General features: G+C 44.7%; 1 protein-coding gene across 1 annotated transcript in view; it reads right to left on the bottom strand.

Annotated features, from left to right (window-relative positions):
* Positions 1-9708: 9708 nt before the first annotated feature.
* LOC141074978 (uncharacterized) overlaps positions 9709-18371 on the bottom strand; it is a 50152-nt gene continuing 41489 nt past the window's right edge. Inside the window, exon 6 of the mRNA XM_073562306.1 lies at positions 9709-16624. Coding sequence (XP_073418407.1) covers positions 15522-16624 — 1103 coding nt within the window. The 3' untranslated portion in view covers positions 9709-15521. The remainder of the gene's footprint in view (positions 16625-18371) is intronic.

Here is an 18371-nt window from a genome sequence, read left to right as displayed (position 1 = left end):
CGGAGGGTTTATGAAATACCTTGGTCTGCAACTCACCATCTACAACACTAATCTGTACATCCCAAAAATCGAGGTTAAGACCTCCATATCTCGACGTAAATGACATATTCATGCCATTGGACTTACTGAGGTACTAGACAAATTCATCAAATGATTCACGGGGTCCGTCCCATATCATGAATATATCGTCCACATAGCTCACAAAAAGTCTGATATGTCTCAGAAAATTATTCCCCACTTTATACACCTAGTCCTCCTCCAACACAGCTAGAAAAAGGTTCACGAAAGTGCAAGCGACCGGATTTCCCATCGCGGTCCCAGTGCATTGGAAAAACCATGCGTCTTCAAACTTGAATGCATTATGTTTTAAAACAAAGTCAACCCCTTCGCATACAATGTTGACAAAACTGTCACTTCTCTTCAAAGACCCCAAAATCCTCCTCAAAACCACAATACCTGGATCCTCGTGTATAGGCTTTCTACATCAATCGACACCAAAGAGAAGCCTGTTTGCCATGTAATGCCTCTAAGCGCCCCCAAAAATTCATCAGTGTCTTTGATGTAGGAAGGGATATCATGCAATACGGGGCGCAACAGCCAATCCATGTATTGTGACAATGGTTCTGTGAGGGATCCGATCCTTGACACAATGTGGCGTCCTGGTGGAGCAATAAGGGATTTATGCACCTTTGGAATATAATACCAATGGGGGCGGCGTGGTAACTCCGGTAATAACCTTTCAGCCTTTCTCTTAGATAACACACCTAATTCCACGTTTTTCCATAAAAAGCTCGGCAATTCATTTTTATACTTGATCGTCGGATCTTTTGCCAATTTTAAATAAGTAGATGTGTCAGATAACTGTCTCATAGCCTCCATCATGTACTGCTCGTTTTTTAATAGGACTACATTGCCACCCTTATCAGCGTTCCTCACGACCACATCCAACCACTCTCTAATCTCAAAGAGGGCACGTCTTTCAGAGGCCGACAGATTGGGCGGGGCGGTCAGATATACAATGGACTCAACATTCTTCAACACCTGCGTTTCAACTAAATCGATAACATTCCCAGGGGCCACCTGGGGCATGAAAGTGGACGGTACACCGCCTGTAAAGAGTTCTTAGGAGTCTGAAACTACAGAATGAGCCAATTCTGGAGCAGTCAGATCGCACCAAACCTGGGCATCCGTCCTGACATCGGCCAGTGAATTGGTGCCAGCAAGAAACCCCATGGGGCCCACCTGACACGGACTCTCTCCTTCTAATACTGTTTCCTCTGAAACACCTGAAGCAAATGATTTGTGTAAATTAATTTTTCGCATAGCCCTGAAAAGATCTATTTTAAAGTCCACAAAGTTAAACGCTTCTGAAACACAAAAACCCAATCCCTTTGAAAGAACAGACACGTGTGAGCTATTCAGAGCATGATCAGTTAAATTCACCATGTTATCACAAGAGTCTATTGCTGCTTCTGCCTCCATGACACACGTTTCCTTTTCCACTGGCGTCCTGCGCCTTCTCTCGCTTCTCCCCTCTGCGCGTTCTCCGCCTAAAGGGGGCGCCGGAGCGGAATCTGCTGCATTAGCATAAGTCCTTTCTGAATAGCCTGGTGAAGTGAGGGATTCTTCTTGTGCACTTGAGTCAGACTCTTGTCAGATATTCATTCCTATATTTCTTGCCACCATGTTTCCTATTATTTCTCTAGCAACCTTCCACAACAGCATAGGAGGATTTCTCCACGTCCTAATGGGAGACAGGAAGCACGAGAGGTTAAAAGGTCCCTCCCACCTCCCTCTCACCAGTGACTTTCCTGTCCCCCATGGGGCATGGAGCGGTCGGTATGCTGTGTGGCCGGCTGCTGCAGCGTACCTGAAAGATCCAAAAGCCGGGCAGTGGTGGTCGGTGGCGCTGCCTTCCCTCCTCCGATCTGCTCCCGTCTTCTCCTGAACTGGGGACCGTTCCTGACCCTCCCGCGCTCCCCTATGGGGAGTAAAGCGGGCCAGTGATCCCTGACCAGAGGCCTCCTGTAGCTCTCCGGTCTCTCCTCCTCCCCCTGCGTGCAGTGCAGGGTCACTTCCGGGTTATATGGAGGATGCGCTGTCATGGTGGCCCCTATCCTGTTGCCGGCGCGTGGAGCTCGCCAGCGCTTGCTGGGCCTGCTTCGGGACCCGTCGAGGAGGAGGGGGAAACAAATGACTGCGCTGAGGGCGGGGTTAATCTGTTATTAACCCACCGGAAGACGCCGACAGGTAAGATGCAGAATCCCCTGTTAGCATGGACGGGTCTTCCTGCCCTGCGTCTGCAGAGCCCAGCGCTGCCACAGTAAGTGTCCTGGTGTGGTTCCTAGTGGTGCAGTCCAGGGTTTAGGTCCTCAAAATACTTCTCCCCCTTGTTCCATAGGGAAAAAAGTCTGCCCATAAGAGCACCAATACATCCAGTAAGTCGGCCAAATGTGCAATATGCAGCACAAAACTTCCCTCAAATTGGGAGAAGCTATGTCAAGCTTGCACGGATAAGGTGGTTAGGGCTGAGCATCTGTCATTGATCGACAAAGGATAAGGTGGTTAGGGCTGAGCACCCGTCTTTGATCGACGAAATCCGCAGCTTGGTTACCCATCAGGTTCAAACCTCTTTAGCTGCCCTGCCCCCCCCCTCCACCACCTCCACTCCCTCCGATTGTGGGCTCACCACCCCCAAAAAAAACCTAAAATTCAAATAGACGATTCGGGTCCGAATCAGAAAGATCATACAATTCGGGATCCGAGAATTGGGAACAACCGGTAACCTCTAGGTCAGCCGACACTAGGAAGTGCCTCCTTTTCACGGAATATGTGGAAGAGCTGGTCAGTGCAGTACGTGCAACTATGGGCCTAGAGGACGAACCCGTCACGCAGACAGCACAGGATCGCATGTTCGGCGGATATGAGGGGCCTAAACGAACATGTTTTCCAGTTCACAGGAGCGTAGCAAATATGATTTCCCAGGAATGGGAGTATCCAGAAAAACGCTACTCGGCCCCTTCAGAAGTCCGACATAGATTTCCCCTGGAGGGAAAGGAATTTAAATGGGACATCCCGAAAGTTGATGTCCAGGTGGCAAGGGTGGTAAAAAAGACGGTTCTGCCGTTTGATGATGTATCCCAGCTTAGAGACCCGATGGACCGTAAAGCAGAAAGCCTCCTAAGAAAAGCCTGGGAAACCTCTGCCTTTACTTTAAAATCAGGAATCGTATCCACTTGTGTCTCTAGGTCCCCCTTCCAATGGATTGAGGAGCTAGAGAGCCATATTTCTCGTGGTACCTCAAGGAGTGACCTCCTTAACTCCCTCCCTATCTTGCAGAGAGCTACGGGTTTCCTGGCAGATGCATCAATGGAGATGATCCGTGCCTCTGCCAGGGCTATGGTCCAGTCAAATTCCGCCAGGCAGGCCCTCTGGCTTAAAACATGGAGCGGGGACGTTACATCCAAGGTTAAACTCTGCTCTTTACCCTTCAAAGGTGAACATGTCTTCGGCCCGGCCTTAGATGAAATTCTAGAAAAGGCCACAGATAAAAAGAATGTGCTTCCAGAGCAGAGGACCACAAGAAAGCGTCTTTTTCGAGCCCCCCAGAGTCAGTCATCCCAACCGCGAGGAAAGGGAAAGACTGGAAGATGGAGCTACGCTAAAGGGAGAGGCAGGAACATCCTGGTCCCCCAGCAGCAGCAGCAATCACAAGAAAAACAATGACTCGACCCCGGTCGGGGAAGGCTTTCAAGGTTTTTTCCTGCTTGGCAGTTGATTTCCAACAGCCCCTGGGTCCTCAGTGTGATCAGAGAGGGTCTACTGCTAGAGCTCGAATCCCCCCCCCCGCGGGTTATAAGAGTTACCTCCCTACCACCTCGGGAGACCCCAGCACTAAAATCCGACATTCGGCTTCTACACTCAAATGCCATCTCTCGGGTCCCTGTGGAGGAACAAGGAAGGGGGCATTATTCCAGATTGTTCCTAGTAAAAAAGCCCACAGGGGAGGCAAGAATAGTAAATCTGAAAGGCCTCAACCGACACATTGCATACCTCAAATTCAAGATGGAGTCAGTAAAGACCGCCATTCCACTGATAGGGCCGTCGTACTTCATGGCAACCATAGATCTGAAGGATGCTTATTTCCACATCCCCATACATCCTTCCCACAGGAAGTATCTGAGGTTTGCGATTCGTCAGGGTCCGGAAGTCAAGCACTTTCAATACAATATGCTTCCCTTCGGAATATCCTCTGCCCCTCGAGTGTTTTCCAAAATTATGACAGAAGCTGTGTCCTACATCAGAAGCCGGGGTATATCTATTGTACCTTACCTGGATGACCTACTGATAATAGGGTTCTCCTACCAGACCCTGGAAGACCAGGTAGCCCAGACTCTGGACATTCTCCAATCATTGGGGTGGATCCCAAATATAAAGAAATCACAAATTCAACCCTCTCAGGAGGTACAATTCTTGGGAATCCTACTAGATTCAAAGAATCAAATGTCCTTCCTACCGGAGGAACATCAGAGATCAGTAATGTCAAGAGTCTCAGATTTCAGGGGTCAGAGGTCCCCGACCCTCAGGTCAGCCATGTCCATACTAGAGTTAATGACCTCCTGCATCCAGTAGGTGCCCTGGGCGCAGGCCCACTCCAGAACACTCCAGTCCCATATCTTAAGAAACTGGAACAGGGATCATACCTGCCTGAACAAAAGAGTCCAGACCCCAGGAATAGTGAGGGCTTCGCTAGCATGGTGGATGGACCGCAAAAACCTGTGCAGGGGAATTAACTGGTCCCAGATCCCCTTGGTTACATTAACGACAGACACCAGAAAATAAGTCTGGGGAGCCGTAGTGTCTCGACAGCCATTCTAAGGGTTATGGAGGCAGAAAATGAGTGCAAGATCCTCAAACTTCAGGGAGCTGAAGGCAGTGGAGGAAGCTCTCCTGGCAGCAAGACACCTGGTCCAAGACCAACATATCAGAGTCTACTCGGACAACATAACAACAGTGGCACATCTCAAGCACCAGGGCGGCACAAGATCCAGCGACCTGGAGGGCCTCTCAGGCCGAATATTTTGCTGGGCCGAAAGACACCTCCATTCACTGACAGCGGTCCACCTGAAGGGTACGGCCAATCTTCAGGTAGAGTTCCTGAGCAGAAAACGCATCCAGCCCGGCAAGTGGACCCTGAATGGAAGAATCTTTCAAACACTAGTCAGCAGGTGGGGCCTCCTGGAGGTGGACCTACTAGCCTCAGGAGAGAATGCTCAAGTGAGGGACTACTTCTCCCTGAACCCCAGGGACAGATCCCCGGGAGTGGACGCCTTCGCCCACAGGTGGAGGTTCCATCTGGCATATGCCTTCCTGCCAGTTCCGATCCTTGCTGCAACCCTGAGGAAAATCAGGGAGGATCAGACCCCAACCATTCTAGTAACTCCGCTATGGCCAAAGAGCTGGTATTGGCTAATCACAGAACTACAGGTAGACGGGCCATTTATCCTACCCATAGAAGAAGACCTTCTCTTGCAGGGTCCTCTATATCACCCAAACCTCCGGGGAATGAGGTTAGCGGCCTGGTTTCTGAGGCCCAGATCTTGAGGGCCAAGGGGCTATCAGAGGCGGTAATTAAAACCCTCCAGAAATCTCGGAAGCCGGTCACCATTGCCATATATAATAAAATATGGAAAATATTCTCCTCATGGTGTCTGCCAGACCTTCCCGACCCAGAGAACCCTAACATTTCCCGTATCCTGGATTTCTTACAGAGGGGGCTGGAACTAGGTCTAAAACCTAGCACACTGAAAGTATAGGTATCAGCATTAAGCTCTATGTTTGACTGTGACTTGGCTAACCACAGGTGGATAAGAAGATTCATGACATCTGCCGCTAGGCTACATCCAAAATAACTAGTTTCTGTTCCGCCATGGGACTTGAATGTGGTGCTTATGGGACTCACTCAATCACCCTTTGAGCCTCTGTCATCCTGTACTTCTCAGCTCCTCACCTATAAAGTAGCCTTCCTTATAGCAATAACCTCAGCAAGGCGAGTAGGAGAGCTTCAAGCTCTCTGTCAAGGAACCCTACCTAACAGTTAGAGACGATTCCATAGTTCTCTCTCTTGATCCATCTTTTCTACCAAAGGTTGTGTCTGACTTTCATATGTCTCAGAATATAATTCTACCTTCATTCTGCCAAAACCCAGCAAACCCCAAAGAGGAGATGTTTCACACACTGGATGTAAGACGTATAATTCTCCACTACTTGGAGTACACCAAACCATATAGAATCGACCACAACCTATTTATCCATACCTCTGGTCCAAACAGAGGAAAGAAGGTGGCAAAGAACACCATTGCCAATTGGATTAAAAAGGCTATCTCTGAAGCATACCTGGCGCAAAACATCACTCCCTCTGCAGGGATCAAAGCGCATTCAACACGATCTACCTCTACTTCATGGGCTGAGAGGGCAGGTGCATCTTCAGAGCAGATTTGTAAGGCAGCAACCTGGTCCTCCTTACATACTTTCACTAAACACTACAGGTTGGACCTTGTGTCCAACAGGGATCTAGTCTTTGGCCGAAAAGTTCTTCAGGCCGTTGTCCCCCCCCCCCCCAGTGCAGTATAGGTTGTTATGCCTCCTATGCTGTCGTGGAAGGTTGCTAGTGAAAATGGAATTAGACTTACCGGTAATTTTGGTTTCTAGAAACCTTCCACGACACCACTATTTCCCTCCCTGCATTCTTGGACAAATTCTGAGAATCTTAAGGCAACCGGTGCTATGGTAATCAGTTATAAGTCACTGTTGAGAGGGAGGTGGGTGGGACCTTTTAACCTCTCGCGCTTCCTGTCCCCCATTAGGGCGTGGAGACATCCTCCTATGCTGTCGTGGAAGGTTTCTAGAAACCGAATTACCGGTAAGTCTAATTCCATTTTCTCTTGTAATGAAAGAACCTTTGTGGTTTCTGATGGGTTTATGATTTGATGTTTATCTCTCAATGGGAGATCGATATGCTGGAAGGTTGCCAGATTTTGGTCTGAGGCCTACTCGAGTAGCGGAGAACAAACACACACAGAGACAGGGTATGTATCTGCAGGATGTTCCCCATTTCCTGATTTAATTAGGTAGCTTATATGCTCATTCGAGTAGGCGGTAACATTACATCATCACATTTCATTGGACAATTGATCATTCAACAGTAAGCATAAATGGTTTCAACCAATCATATTCATATTCGTTAACCAATCAGATTGTACTCGGCTGTTAATTATTAGTATTTGTGCAGACGTGCTGAAAGCTTTAATAGGTCTTGTGTAAATTACACAAGACCCCAATATCATTCTCATTAATCTATCCTCATGACAGTTATAGCTCCATTAGCCTCATTAACCTGCCTTACTAAGTATTCATGGCCCCAGTATCTACCTAACATGTGGACGTGTAGTTTCAATGTCCAACTGGGTGCAGTAAGCAGTTTATCCATCATGTACAATTTCTTATGAAGAATAAGGTTATAGGTAATCATCATTGTGAGACAGCATTTTCATATACAGAGTATGCATGTAAGACCCCAGAAATACATTGATACTAAAAGGACATATAGAATTCCCTGTCAGTCCCCCCTTTTGAGAACAGATATGACTCTACCATTCACATATAGGTACATTCAAAGGCCTAATGCCAGTGTCGGACTTCCTATCCCTTCTTCTGCCGAATTCCCCATAGGGAAAGGGAGATCATATCTAATTCTCAACCTCAAACCATTTGCTCATAATCATCATTATAAGGTTTCAATGTAATGTACATAGTTTTAGTAATAGACGCATCAATCAATCTTTGAAGTAGTCCTCTGATACATGGTATGCAGCAGCATCCACAGGTCACAAGTACTGCTGCTACTACTGCCAGAGAGATGAGGAGGCTGGACACAAGATGACTCCATCTACCGAACCAGGATTCCAACCAGTCCATGAAGGGATTGTTGATACCCGAATTTTCTGCCAATTCTTCGGACAGGGATGTAAGACCCTCCAACGCCTTGGTGATACTCCCATCCGAAGTTGGGCCTAATTGTTCAGCTATCCCTTTTACTGCATCCCTTGTGTAATTTATAAACCTTTGCTGATTATAATAAATATAATTTATCCAATCCACATTTTTATTAATTGTCACCCACCAAAAGAAAATTGATTCAAAACATGCTGCTATCTGGTTCCTGGCCTTGTACTCATCCGGTACCCCTCTGGGTACCCCTATATTGTCTATATAAACTCTAGGATCAAAGGACCCAGCAGGTACTGATCTTCTATTTCTGTGCAGGGTTTCAACATTCATTCCACCTCCTTTAATCTCTTCTGATGAAATTATTTTAAATGGCACGAGCACTTGAACTAGAGCACAGCTGCCAACCCAACTTGGTGGCAACCTAGGCCTTAATTTCATATCTCCACATAACCACCATATGTCACTCCTTGCTATAGTTTGGTTTTGAAACCAACTGGCTTTAAAGCCTCCTGTATCTGTATTTATTGGGATGGTGATGTGACAAAACTCTGAAGTTAGATTTCCTACCCATCTTCCTGGTCCTGTTCTCAGGAAGCAAGTGTAGTCACCTGGATATGCATAAACTCTAGGTGGTACCTGATCAATTTTTGCTATTGGATACCGGACTGATAGAGATTGACATAAAACATTATCACTAGGGTCATATGTGGCATTATACAAAGCTAGAATACACTGTAAGTCTACTTGATCCTGTTCTGAATATCTGAGGGGAATAGTCCCTAAATGGGGCCTAGCGGTTGCACATGCAATACAATCAGTTTTGTTATTTTGCTCTGTAGTATACTTCATCCATAGCAACCATTCATTCCTCTCTGTATAGCCTGTTTCTACGGCTAACTTCTCCTCATAGCCTAATTCCCTAATTCCATCAACATCCAACATTTCTCCTGACCTTTGGGGTTTGTCCTCCTCTTGCTCCTTGTCCTGTGCAGGAACAGCTTTTAACCAAAATGTTCCCTGCTGAACCTGTCTACCTGGGGTATACAGTCCCAATACATAGAGACCTTCATCTCCAAGAGAGGGTTCATCCAGTGTTATAAGGAGAGGATTGCAAGAGAATCTCCAGTCCAAAACCTCTGGATCACAACCCCATTTTGGAATGGGTACAGCAATATTCATCCTCTTGAGGAGAGGCTTTCCTGATGAACTAACACGAGTCATGGCTTCCTCTGGCTTATACCCCCATGAAGTTCCCGTGTTCCAAGCTGCATCTGACCAAGAATTACAGTTCTCATTTCCAGGTCTAGTTACACAGATATATACCACCGCCCCTTCAATTCCTGTTAGATATTTATAATTGGGGTTGCTACTCTTCTTCCCAAATTTAAGATTCCATTGACACTTCACTATCTGACACAAGTCCACCCTAAATGTAGCTGTTGCTGCCTTGGTGTCAAACCACAAGGTTACTGATGTGCTATTCTGAAGTGTCTCGTCCATTTGTCCTTCTTGCAGTAAAGCTGCCAACATCATCAGGGACAGGACCCTCATTCTTCCGCTCCAGGACCTCATAGTAGCTTGTATGGACCGGTCTTCCGTTTAACTCTACGGATGTGGCTTAGCGGGGACCATCAACCAGTGGCTCCAGTGGTCTTTGTGTCTTTTGGTCAGCAACCAATGTCTGGATTAACTAAAATAGAATCAAAAACTTATTTATACACAAATGGGAGTCCCTTTTGGACTCCGGACCTGCTGCAGGGGTTGTCAAATAGTTACAACATCTATGTGGACAAAAGAGTACCTCAGTTGTGGTAGCTTCTGACATCAGGAAGGCTTCCAGTCCCCTGAAAAGAGATCAACACACGAGCACATACTTCATACATCTTACCTTGGGCAACCTGTATGAAGTCAATCTGCAGTCATTGAAACGGATAGGAGGGCCCAGGCGCACGTGTATGTCTATGGCATCTTTCTAGTCTATCTGTGTTGTGCGCATCTAATGTATGTTAATGTAAAGCTAAACAGGTGGACCCAGCATCTTTCTTCAGAGCACATAGTTTTTGTCTTCACTCACGTGCGTTGAGTCATGAGCCATCACATGGTGCAAGGGTTTTAGCAAACATACCCACTGTCCCACCATCCACGGTTCTGAGCTCCAGCTTCCGACCAGACTTCAGTCTCTTCCCCGGTTGGTGACCGAGTCAGAGCCTGTAAGATACTTAAGTCTAACTGGTTATCTTTAATGCTCACCATGACCAGTGGAGGCGCCTCAGGGGTCTCCCAGTACCTTGGTCTTCTGGCTGATTCCCAGCCACTTTGTTTGCTTCGTGCTTCACGGGTTCCTTCTCATATGTACCCTCACTTCCACTATGGCAACCTCTTCCAGGGCCTGTTGGTGTAAGAAAAGACCTTTCCTCCCCATATGGGGCTGCAGTTGTGGGTTCACCTGAAAACAATGACTTGTATATGTGGTGTCTTGCTTACCTTAAAGCCCCCTAAACGCCTCAATGAGTGCCGTCAACTCCACCTCCCCTGTAGAGTTATGAGGGAGGAGTGGTTCTGCTTTCTACTATATCATGCTGTGTGATCGCCATACAACCAGGTTCTTGGACCTTCCGGAAAGAAAAACTCAAAATCCAGATTAATGAGAGATACCTTTATGATTAGCATATTAAAAATAGCGGACTCTCCTCTCTTCTCCCCCCCTTTGGAAATCACCATACTAATACCGAATAGGGGGCAGAGTGGTGGATTTCCATTACACATATAACGGGATTTTCTCTTTTTTTTTTTTTTCCCTTTCTTTCTAACACATACTAAAAGCATTCCTTATCTTTACTACCTGACAATTGCCTTCCATGGATATCTGACACCGCTTCAAGTCAAAGGCAACGTTGTACCTTGAACCATCTGCCTCTCCTTTTTTTCTTATCAACATGCATTCTAAAAAAACTTGACATTAAGAAAAACTAGCTGTACACCTTCTACAAATACGTATTATGCTATAATGTGAATCCAGTGAGCAAAGCTGCAAGCTGCGCTTCTACCAGGTACGTCTCTGGTTCTCCATTATTTAATGGACATCTGACAAGATTATAATTTTCTATGTCACCTAATGAAATTCCGTCGACCCAGGGAGTTGCAGGAATACCATGCACATTGAGCCTAAATACTTTATACTCTGGAAATCTGTCTGACAGAAATCCAAAACCAGTGAGCTGTTGGATATACCCTCCTGGTATAATTTTGACAATTCTCCAACCTTCAGGAGATATAATCAACATTAATCCAAATGTGCAATTAGGGCACGACATTTTCTCATGGAATATTTGGCACACACACACACAAGGCAAGCTCAGACTATAAGACAGAACTTTTCCTATACAATACAACCCACAATATACACCACTCAACAGGTGCCTCCTCGATTCCTGACACGGAACCGTCTATTGTGGAAAACTTGTCCGTCTGGGCTTTGCAATATAAACTGTTCACCAAACCTCAGGTCTCGTAACGTGTGACCTTTCAACGCATTACTTAAAGGGATATGCGTGTTTAATGCTAACAGCACCCACCAATCATCTCCTCGCTGTATGTAATGGAATTTCTTCACATTCGTACCTGGGACTGTCCCAGCAAATATCCATCTGCCATACAAGACATGATTTGCATCAGATTTTCTCTTGAAAATCGCAGTCTGCAGACAGAACCTACAGTGGCCTCTCATTCAAACAGAATTTCACACATGAGATCATGCGCTTCCACTTATCAGCAGAGAGTCTCAAAGGTCATTCACATTCCTTCACACAGATTCAGTAAACTGTTAACTCCTTAAGCTTATTATCTCCTGGTGCTTCTGCTAAAAATCCTATCTATGTTTTCTGGTTGATACTTGACCGTATTGGGGCTAAAAATTCTCCTGGCTTGTCCTAAAATGTAAAATGCCTATGGCTTGCGGACCCATACTGACTGCACTTCGCTAACTCAATGTACAGGCCGCACCTAGACCGTATCTCTCTATCTGCCTCTTTCTCTGGTTGCTATTCACTTATTCTCTTAATATACGCTGTTACTGTGTGCCCACGTCTCAACAAGTGTACTTCATTATCACTCCGCTAGCAATATCTATGCCGACTGCACTGCGCTAATTCGATACATAGACTGCGTGCCGTTGTTATAAGAGGTCCCCGCTCACTGTTTGAACTTGCGTGTCCTAAACTGAAACTGATCAGTTGATAGGCATCAAACCCATGGGAACCTTGATAAGAAGGTTAACTATTTAGTGGTCTGGCCAGACCTCGTGACCCACCTGGTCACCTAACACTAAATCTCTACGTACTCAGTATGAGATGGCACTTCTCTACAGTTATAATAAACCTATATATATACCAGAGAGCAAATCCAATTAACTGTAGGCAGACTAATATGACCCAAATTTTCTTATTAGCCCAGTAAAAATCTTTTCCCTCAACTAAACCTGCTGAGCCTTGTATACTCAGAGATCTTATTTATCAACCAGAAGACTAAAGCTATCATTAGTATGCAGGCTAATGTAATCCCTACTACCTCAAAGTTCTTTAGCACCATTAGAGGGCAGTTTGTGCGTATCAGACAGAATAGAAGGTGGATAGACCTATCCTGTCTGTAACGGCGTTTTAACACCGTAATAGAACCTCTAGCACTCTCCAAGAGGACGTACACAGCCTTCTTTATGCGTATGCCGCCAGAGACGTGTCCTCACATGAATCCTGGCAAGCCAGTTACCATGGAGAGACGCTCCCAAGGGGCAAAAGCACAGTAAAGAATTCCTAGTACCCTCAAGGTTGGTTCAATCATTCATGCGCAATCATACGTAGCAGCTTTTAGGTTTCTCCCTCCAGCATACGTATTATGTATCACAAGGATATTCTACGGTTCTTAGCGCTGGTATTTAAGAAGACAGACTATACTGTACCCCAAGAGCCGGTTCAGAGCATGTAGCAGAGGGGAGACACAGAATTTGTAAGAATCAATGGCTCTTACCTTCACCAGTGATTTTGATCTGTGTGTCCTCTAGGCCTTCAGTCTGCGGGTGCCGGATTTCAGGATACTGGGGTCTTCTGTTGTAACCAGCCCACCCAGGGACGCCAACTGATGGGTTTGTGATTTGATGTTTATCTCTCAATGGGAGATCGATATGCTGGAAGGTTGCCAGATTTTGGTCTGAGGCCTACTCGAGTAGCGGAGAACAAACACACACAGAGACAGGATATGTATCTGCAGGATGTTCCCAATTTCCTGATTTAATTAGGCAGCTTATATGCTCATTTGAGTAGGCGGTAACATTACATCATCACATTTCATTGGACAATTGATCATTCAACAGTAAGCATAAATGGTTCCAACCAATCATATTCGTTAACCAATCAGATGGTACTCGGCTGTTAATTATTAGTATTTGTGTAGACGTGCTGAAAGCTTTAATAGGTCTTGGGTAAATTACACAAGACCCCAATATTATTCTCATTAATCTATCCTCATGACAGTTATAGCGCCATTAGCCTCATTAACCTGTCTTACTAAGTATTCATGGCCCCAGTATCTACCTAACATGTGGACGTGTAGTTTCAATGTCCAACTGGGTGCAGTAAACAGTTTATCCATCACGTACAATTTTCTTATGAAGAATAAGGTTATAGGTAATCATTATCATGAGACAGCATTTTCATATACAGAGTATGCATGTAAGACCCCAGAAATACATTGATATTAAAAGGACATATAGAATTCCCTGTCAGCGTGTTGGGGCGCAGCATGTGGTTCTCTTGGCAGCCATGAGTAAGGAATGAAAACATGGGGTTATGACCTGATGAGCGATTAGCGAGGGACTATTGTTATGTTCACACCTCACTAGGGGATTATTATACCTCTGCTAATTTGCATTCTTGGGGCCTCTTGAATCTATTTGCACTGGCAATACACATACTATTCCCTCCCGCTGTCATAAGCTCAGCACTTTTGTTGCACCTAGGTCTCTTTCTGACACTCAGCCATACTACTATTGCATTATTTTGTCGATTCTTATATTTGTGAGCTATTTAGCAATAAAATAATCATGTGATTTTATATGAGGATATAGACTCCTTCTTTTTGCATGTTTTAAATGTAATGCTCTATTTAATTGGCCTCCCCCTCACTCGACTATCCCCTCTCCAGTCCATCCTTATTGCAGCAGCCAGGGTTGTCCATCTGGCTAATAGGTACTCGGATGCATCCACTCTTTGCCAGCTGTTACACTGGCTTTCCATTCATTATAGGATCCAATTCAAAGTACTTGTTCTCACCCTCAAAGCTCTCCACAGTGCAGCACCCCCCTACATCTCCTCCCTCATTTCTGTCTATCGGCCTAGCCGATCGCTGCGCTCTGGAAATGACTTGACTAACCTCTTCACTAATCCATACTTCCCACTCCCAACTCAAAGACTTCTCCCGTGTTGCGCTCCTATCCTCTGGAATGCTCTACCACAAGAACTTAGGATCAGCCACAAGTTGCATAGTTTTAGGCGCTCTCTCAAAACACATTTGTTCAGAGCAGCCTATCACATTCCCTAATCAAAGTCATTTTATGTGTAAGTGTGCATGTGTAGCCCATTCACTATCTCCATCCATCCCTTCCTCAAGATGGCTGGACTATCATTGTAAATACACACCTGTACTTTGTATCTCCCCCACCTCATTGTACAGGGTGTGCCATTTATATGGATACACCTTAATAAAATGGGAATGGTTGGTGATATCAGCTTCTTGTTTGTGGCACATTAGTATAATGGAGGGGAAAAAATCTTTTCAAGATGGGTGGTGACCATGGTGGCCATTTTGAAGTCGGCCATTTTGAAGTCGGCCATTTTGGATCTATCTTTATTTTTTTCAATGGAAAGAGGGTCATGTGACACAAAAGTATTGAGATTTTCACAAAAAAACAATGGTGTGCTTGGTTTTAACATAACTTTATTCTTTCAAGAGTTATTTACAAGTTTCTCTTTGTTTACAGCCATTGACGTGTCACAGAGGTTAACATGAGAGGAGCGGATAAAAATTATGTTGATGTCTGTTGAACGCAGTACCGGGTCATTGCAGCAGATTTCAATGCAAAAAAACCCACACAAGAAATCTGTCACCATTCCCATTTTATTTAGGTGTATCCATATAAATGGGCCACCCAAAAAAGTTTGCCTCATCACTAAACATAATGTTCTGTGTAAACTGAGGGTCCTGTTCCAATTTTTGTTTTGCCCATTCTGCATATTCATGACACCGATCTGGTCACCAACCATTCCCATTTTATTTAGGTGTATCCATATAAATGGCCCACCATGTAGATTGTAAGCTCTCATTAGCAGGGTCGTTATATTTTGCTTCATTGAATTATTGTTAACGTTGTTACGACTGTTGTGTTTGAAACTGTTAAACTGTCAACACTGTGGAATATGTTGGCGCTATAAAAATAACGTTTTTTATTATTATTATTATTATTATAAACAGGAAAAAGGCTTCTCCCTTGTGTGAGTTTTCTGGTGCCTAACAACATTTGATTTATGTGTAAACCATTTCCCACATTCTGAACAGGAAAAAGGCTTCTCCCCTGTGTGAGTTCTATGGTGATTAACCAAATCTGATTTCTGGTAAAAACACTTCCCACATTCTGAACAGAAAAAAGGCATCTCCCCTGTGTGGGTTCGCTGGTGCTTAGCCAAATCTGATTTCTGGTTAAAACACTTCCCACATTCTGAACAGGAAAAAGGCTTCTCCCCTGTGTGGGTTCGCTGGTGCTTAACCAAAGCTGATTTCTGGTTAAAACATTTCCCACATTCTGAACAGGAAAAAGGTTTCTCCCCTGTGTGAGTTCTCTGGTGTTTAACAAAATCTGATTTCTGGATAAAATATTTCCCACATTCTGAACAGAAAAAAGGCTTCTCCCCTGTGTGAATTCTCTGGTGCTTAACCAAAGTTGATCTCTCGTTAAAATACTTCCCACATTCTGAACAGCAAAAAGGCTTCTCCCCTGTGTGAGTTCTCTGGTGTCTAACAAGATTACATTTTTGGTTAAAACATTTCCCACATTCTGAACAGGAAAAAGGCTTCTTCCCTGGGTGCGTTCTCTGGTGCTGAACCAAATGTGATTTCTGGTTAAAACACTTCTCACATTCTGAACATGAAAATGGCTTCTCCCCCGTGTGAGTTCTCTCATGCCTAATAAGGTTTGAATTCCAGTTAAAGCATTTCCCACACTTGGAACATGAAAATCTCTTCTCCGTTGTGTGATTTTTTTGTTGATTAAGAAATGACTTTTTGAGGGAAAAACTATTTCTATATTCTGAATGTGAAAATGACTTATCTTCTTTAGGAGCAGTTTCTTTTTTGATGCTTATTTTCTTACTTTCATTTTCCTTAGTAGTCAGTAATGAATCAGAAGATGGGACCTGTTTCACAGGATCAGATGACAGATCTTTACTGTAAAGGGATGCTGGTATATCTGGAGCAATGGCAGTCACTTCAGTTGTATCCTGTGGGATTTCGAGATCATCTGATTTAAAAATTGAAGATATCAGCTGTCCTGATCTCCTGGTAGAGTCACCTGCAAAGAAAAAAAGATAATTATTTTAAATAAAATATCCTTGAATTTTGTATTTTTGAAAATGGCTGCTTAAACCGCCAGTGAAAATGGCAAGTTATGTAAAAATATTGAATGACTGTCTAAGTCAATGACAGTTCACAGTCTAATAGATAAAGTTAGAGGATGAACCAGTAGAGTGTGGTGTTCAACTGTTTGTTCATTCTGCCTCCCAAATATAATAAATAAAAAGCAACCCATCAATGATATGTAGGCGAAAATACCACCAATAACAACTCCTACTCATCTCACAAAAAACAAGTTCCCATTCAGGTCCATCATCTGTCAGAGAAAAAACAGATGTCCACATTATTAATGGCTCAAAGACTCTTGAAAAGCAACATGGCTTCCATAAACAAATCCAGCAAAATGCACTCTTTCCAAGTCAACTCTCCCCCTGGCTTCTGAGCTTTGCAGTGTACCTAAACCACATTTACCATCCCTGTATTTGGCATCACTGTAATGAGAAGGACCCACTTAGTTTCCTATGTGCGTGTCTAGTGGAGCACAATCCGGGCATTATGTGCTGGGCAATAATATGGCATATTTCTAATCTTCACTCTCCAACATCCCCTGTGTGCTAATTTCCACAAAGTGCCTGTGGAGTCAAAATAGTCACTACTCTTATAGATTAATTGACCGAGGGTTATAATTTCCAAAATGTAGTCACTTTATGAGGATTTCTACTGCTCTGGATTTCTGACATTTTGTCATATTGAGACTTCCGCAAACGGTATGTCCCATTTTCTCTGGGATCTGCTCCTGTGACATCTGCTTCTGTCACCAGGTGCCATCTTATTCACTCTGCAGGCTGCACCGGTGATGGAGGCGACATTAGAAACAGAAGCTGTAGGCGGCACAGGCACTGTTCAGCCACTAAGATGAGGGTGCCTGGGACCAGTAGTACTGTCCAGTCTGGCAGTATATATGTGTGGGTGCTGTCCAGGTGAAGTTATCTGCTCCCTGCTTCAGCACCTGCTTGCCCTCTTGCTTAACGTGTAGAAATGCAGTAAATATATACAGTAGATATGCGCTACATACACAGATGACCCTGATCTATGAATTACTGAACGTCTCCATGTATGGCTGGGTAGAGCAGGCTGGGGCACACGTACACTTAAGGAGGTGATCAAATTGATTGTGAAGCCGTACTCTGTCCTGGATCTGTACTATGTTGGATGATGCAGAGTCAGCAGTGTTGCAGCCGGCTGCGCTGATCCTGCCACCTGCTTGAAAAGGACAAAGCTGCCGCCCTATGTCTGCGTGATGTCACTACACTGCCGGCTCTCTTCTGTTGCAAAAAAGAAGGGATCCCTGACGAAGGACACTGAAGCCTCAGAAACGCATTGGATAATATCACTCGGTTTTGCAATAGAAGAGAGCCGGCAGTGTAGTGACATCACGCAGACATAGGGCGGCAGCTCTTTCCTTTTCAAGCAGGTGGCAGGATCAGCGCAGCCGGCCTGAACGCTGCTAACTCTGCATCATCCTACACAGTATATATCCAAGACACAGTATGGCTTCATTATCGATTTGATCATCGCCTTAAGTGTATGGGAGCCCCTGACTACTCTGCCCAGCCATACACATAGACGTTTAGTAATGCATATATCAGTGTCATTTAGTGTATTTACCGCATATCTATAGTATTTCTTAAAGAGATTTGTATAAAAGTCCAGCTCACCCACGTCTGACCTCACCGCACCTCAGA

This window comes from Dendrobates tinctorius, unplaced genomic scaffold (genome assembly GCF_039654945.1).
Source record: "Dendrobates tinctorius isolate UK_male_01 unplaced genomic scaffold, ASM3965494v1 ptg000345l, whole genome shotgun sequence".
Classification (NCBI taxonomy): domain Eukaryota; kingdom Metazoa; phylum Chordata; class Amphibia; order Anura; family Dendrobatidae; genus Dendrobates; species Dendrobates tinctorius.
This window is presented reverse-complemented; position numbering and strand designations above follow the sequence as displayed.